This window comes from Urtica dioica, chromosome 11 (assembly GCF_054948205.1).
Source record: "Urtica dioica subsp. dioica isolate 48M chromosome 11, U.dioica_male_clone48M_v1_H2, whole genome shotgun sequence".
NCBI classification, from domain to species: Eukaryota; Viridiplantae; Streptophyta; class Magnoliopsida; order Rosales; family Urticaceae; genus Urtica; species Urtica dioica.
Window position 1 is genome coordinate 1,292,296 of NC_142766.1, and position 4,790 is coordinate 1,297,085.

Genomic DNA, 4,790 nt, shown 5'->3' on the forward strand with positions numbered 1-4,790 from the left:
CGGCCATGGCCTCCACGGCCGAGTCAAAGCCGTCCATGGCCGGGTCAGAGCCGGCCATGGCCGAGTCAGAGCCGGCCATGGCCTCCAGGGCCGAGTCAGAGCCGGCCATGGCCGGGTCAGAGCCGGCCATGGCCTCCACGGCCGAGTCAGAGCCGGCCATGGCTGGGTCAGAGCCGTCCATGGCCGGGTCAGAGGCGGCCCTTGGCCAAGGGGCTATCCATGACGCTCCTTGGTCACCTATAAATACCAAGGTACCTCCCTTGGTCCAGGTAATCCGAATTTGAGTACTGAAACGCTGTCGAACTCGTACCTCGCTCGTTTCTCTCAAGTCTCGACCTCTAAACACCAAACCCTCTACAAACCACCTCAATCCTACTAATGTTGAGCGTCGGAGAGGTAAACAGAGGCAACCCCTTTGTTTCCCCTTTGTAGTTCACACCTTCTTTGCTTGCTTTTCAGGTGCCTGGACGAGACAGATACCATAGACAGCTAAGGGAAGACTTGGGACACCAAGTCCGACACGCTCGAGTCGAGACGAGACCACTTGGTCCGGCCTCGGGTCTAACCGTCTACGACTCCTAAATCGTTGTCCGAAAAACTGCGACAACAAAGACTACATCTTTTAGGTGTAGTTTATATTCATGAAGTTATATTTTAACAATGTAGAGAAATTCTTTTTAATAAAAACATATATTTAAATAAATAAATAAATAAATACATTTATATTAAACACAATAATAATATCTAAAAAATCTCATATTTCATTAAATCAATAATAAATATCATTTACATAAATATCCAAAAAAACACCAAATAATGATTTCCAAAACAAATTCCAAATTGTACCTAATGAGTTCTATACATATAATATTCTAACTAGGATTGAGGCAATAGACATGGTATCTTTTCAGGAAAAAAAGAACAATATAGCTTTTCATGAATGTGACCTGTAAGTAAAGTTTCAACCATGAATACTTGAGTTGATGTAAACAAAGCAAATATAAGAAACTTACTAACAGTTAATGGTCTAAGAAACAACTAGAGATCAGAGAAATTAACACATCACAGCATCGACAGCCCTGTGAGCAACGGCGCTTCCGGTGCCAAAGGCCATTCCTGCACAAACGGGATAAAAATAGCAGACACGTTCATTTACCAATTCACTGCAAAGATGATCTGTAATGCATAGATTAGATGGTTTCGGTTTGCGTCGAAGAATTCGAAGCATACCTTGAGCGATCGTGGATCCAATACCGCTTAGCATCCCACCACCACCGCCTTGTTGGACGGGAGCCGGGGGAGGTGCTTGATGAACTGCATCGAATCAGAAATTTGTTGATTAAAAAATTGCACATAGCTTTATTTGGTTTAATCAGGTATTTTTCAAGTAAAGCTTTTAAATAAAAGAATCTTGTGTTGTAAATAATTATGATTTCAGTAATACACAGAATAAAGAGTAGATACCTGGGGCGGGACGGGGAGCAGCACGGGGTGCTGGGCGAGAGGCGGATCGTCCTGAGATAATAAAAAAATCCCATAAGAAACATTGAGTCAACGAAGAGAAAAATAGGATATTTCACCGCCATTATTGACCAAGAAGAAATCTAGATGTGTTATTCCCTATTAAGTGAAAACAATCTGCAGCAAATCTCGTTTGGTAGGAAAATAAAAATAAAAACACGTAAAACCCTTGTTCCGATGCAGTTTTCAAAATAAAAACAGATTGTGAGTCTCCCTTTGAATTATAATGATGATATGAGTTGATGAGAATACAATAATGATGATGTGGTTGGGTGGCTAGACGATCGGATCGCTGCAGAAGAAGTACTCGATCGGGCCGTTTGAGCTGCTGAGCAAGACGGCGCCGATCCAGGCGGTGTCGCTGCTGGTGTTTGGGCCGTTTGTGGACTACTACCTGGGGGGAAGCTGGTGACGAGCTACAAGATGAGCTCGGGGGCGGCGGTGCTCATCATGGTGTCGTGCTCGCTGGCGGTGTTCTGCAACGTGAGCCAGTATCTGTGCATCGGGCGGTTCTCGGCGGTGTCGTTCCAGGTGCTGGGGCACATGAAGACGGTGTGCGTCCTCACCCTCGGCTGGCTCCTCTTCGACTCCGAGATGACCTTCAAGAACATCATGGGCATGCTGCTGGCGGTCCTGGGCATGGTCATCTACAGCTGGGCCGTAGATTCAACTGTTGTGAATGTACCTTTCTTCCGGGAACAAATTCAACTGTTGGGCCTCCAGTGACTTCAACTGCAACAACTCCTGCTAGCTAAACCATACAAAATTGAGCTACAAGCTAAGAGTAAACTACACAGAACTGTTAAATTACACTTGTACTTATAAATTAACCGAATAGTCCTTCATAACTGCATAACTTTCTTTGCCACAAAGACCAGAAGCAACAAAAAGATAAGGAAAAAATCACCTGGTAAAGATCAGCATATGTAATTTTTGGATGTTTGGCCTTCACCTCTTCTGAAAGAACAAAGTAAAATCACAATGAGAAGAGAAGCCGACGATTTTGGTTTCAACAAAGTAGAACTGACACGATGGAAAACTTTGATTCCCAAAAACTCGTCATGTCCTTGGAATTCCAGCTAATATGAACTCTATACATATCAATACTTGGCAACCAGAAAATTTTGAACTCTCAGACAATGATTTCATTCTCCAGTCATATTCATTACTCTGCAACCCCAACAATCTAATATAGAGACATAATCACCATAAATTAAACGAACTACAAAGAACGAAATCTCACCGCAGAAATTAATTACAATCTTCAAGCCACTATTTGCACCATGGCTCAACTCATGTTCGTTCCTAATAGAACCATCCGGACCTCCAGTCTTTGTGTTAACATCATAAGTTCCAGCATCATGCCATCTGCAGAAAGGAAAAGAAAGTTGATAAATAGCAGTACTGTTCTTATCTAGTACGATATAGGTCATGAATGAATTTTTCCAGGCTCCAAACATATGGTATTTTTATTGATAATTGAATAGAATATTACACCCAAAACGGCTTACAATCCGAGAGGTAGCCAATCTCTCCCGAAAATTCGAGGAAAGCCTATATCAAATCTGAGAACACTAATTTATAAACCAATTCGTACCAATCACTAAATTCCAAAAAAAAATCCTAAATCAAACAAAGAATCAATCAATTCAGCACTCAATAATCAAGAGCATAACACTATAAACAGGAGAGTTGTCACAAATGTCCTTGCTATTTGGCCGATAAATATGCCTAATGCCATACCATGAACATGGAAATTCAGATTATTCCAAATAGCAAACAAATGTTGTGAGAAAACAAAATTCGTAATTTCTACAACACAAACATAAACCATCCACGAATAAACAAGTATATGCGCTCTTGTTTGTTTCTGGCTCGATTTCTGAAGACACAATTCAACTCACGCTAAACTTATAGTGACACAGATCTTAAGTGTAGTTGCATTTTGTCATCTACAAGAGCGGAGCTCCGGCTATCTGAAATTGACCAAGCAAAAACTCCAATTCAACTCTCAAAACGAAGACCCAAAAATCAATTAACAGGTTCAAGCTAAACAACATAGAAAAAACCCAATTTCTTTACAAATTTTCGGCCAAAAAATCAACTAAAATTCAGGAACCCTAACTCAAAGAATTTCAGATCAAGAACAACAACAAACCGAGCCCAATCCAATCCATATACCATGGAAAAACTGGACTTACTTGCAAATGACTTGACTTCGTCGTTTGTGAGTCCATCGACTTGCATCAATTCTCTAATCTGCTTTGGAGTTGCACCTGTGGAAAATTACAGCAATCCTCACAACTTGTATTTTACATTTAACTTGTAAAATTACAGCGCTGATGAATCGGCTGTGAAGCTCCAGCGACCAGCACCGCCTCTAATTCCTTGCGGCGGCAATTGGCAAGTAAAAATCCATTTATGTATTCTCTAGAAAAATAAATAAATAAACAAGCAGAGGTATGAAAAGAAATATTTCATTTCTTTTGTGGCTATAAACACTTAATGCAAATATTACCCTTTAAGAACACGTCACAAAACCGAGCAAATAATCTGATCAAAAAATTAGAAATTGAGCAAATAAAACTCCAACTCAACACTTAAACATTGAGACCCATGTATTAATCCAATGATTCAAGCTTCAGATTGTAAAAACCCCAAAAATTAAAATCCAATTTTCGGCCAAAAAGAAGAGAAATTCATAAACACAAACCCTAGCTCACAAACTCTAATTAGAAATAAGCATAAACCGTGCCCAAGCATAAGCAAACCACGAAACTCAAGCTAAGAAATTAAAACCCCTAATCAGAAACACTAAAATCAGACCAAAGAGGAAAATATTTTCAAATCGAAACTCCTACCTTGTTAATGAACGAGCCACGGGCCACGAACTATCTCTCGGAATCTCTCTGGCTCACTCTCCCTCGCGAAATCGCCCAGAGCAAAGTCCCATTTTTTTTTCTTTTTTTCCTTTTGTTGTTCTTGGTAGTAATGTGACGAGAATAGAAGCAAAGAGAAACTTCAAAGGCTTCAAGTAGGGCTAAAGGCGGTCGAGCGCATGACAGAGGTGATGAGACGGATGCAGTGCGTGTGAGAGAGGAAGAACGGGATGAGAGTGAGACTTTGATGAATAAAAAAATGGTAAATTGAAATTAGTATAAGTGAATATAGCGTTGTTTCTATACTTGGTGGAATTTGAAGTTTTCGTACACCGCCAAAAACAAAATCTTTTGTGGAAAATTTCCCTCCAACTAAAATTTTGTTAATTT

General features: G+C 40.4%; 1 protein-coding gene across 2 annotated transcripts; it reads right to left on the minus strand.

The window, feature by feature from the left end:
- Positions 1–761: 761 nt before the first annotated feature.
- Positions 762–3,844, minus strand: LOC149380614 (uncharacterized). Of its 2 annotated transcripts, XM_089600933.1 has the most exons (6): positions 3,723–3,844; positions 2,765–2,889; positions 2,429–2,478; positions 1,465–2,265; positions 1,231–1,314; positions 762–1,116 (listed from the first exon to the last, which is right to left on the minus strand). In XM_089600933.1, the coding sequence occupies exons 4-6, from the start codon at positions 1,584–1,586 to the stop codon at positions 1,020–1,022; spliced, it is 303 nt and encodes a 100-aa protein (XP_089457059.1). In that variant the 5' UTR covers positions 1,587–2,265; positions 2,429–2,478; positions 2,765–2,889; positions 3,723–3,844; the 3' UTR covers positions 762–1,019. The 2 variants fall into 2 exon arrangements, with proteins under 2 accessions (XP_089457059.1, XP_089457060.1); XM_089600934.1 differs by lacking the exon at positions 2,429–2,478 and having other exon boundaries at positions 1,465–2,272.
- Between the last annotated feature and the right edge of the window lie 946 nt (positions 3,845–4,790).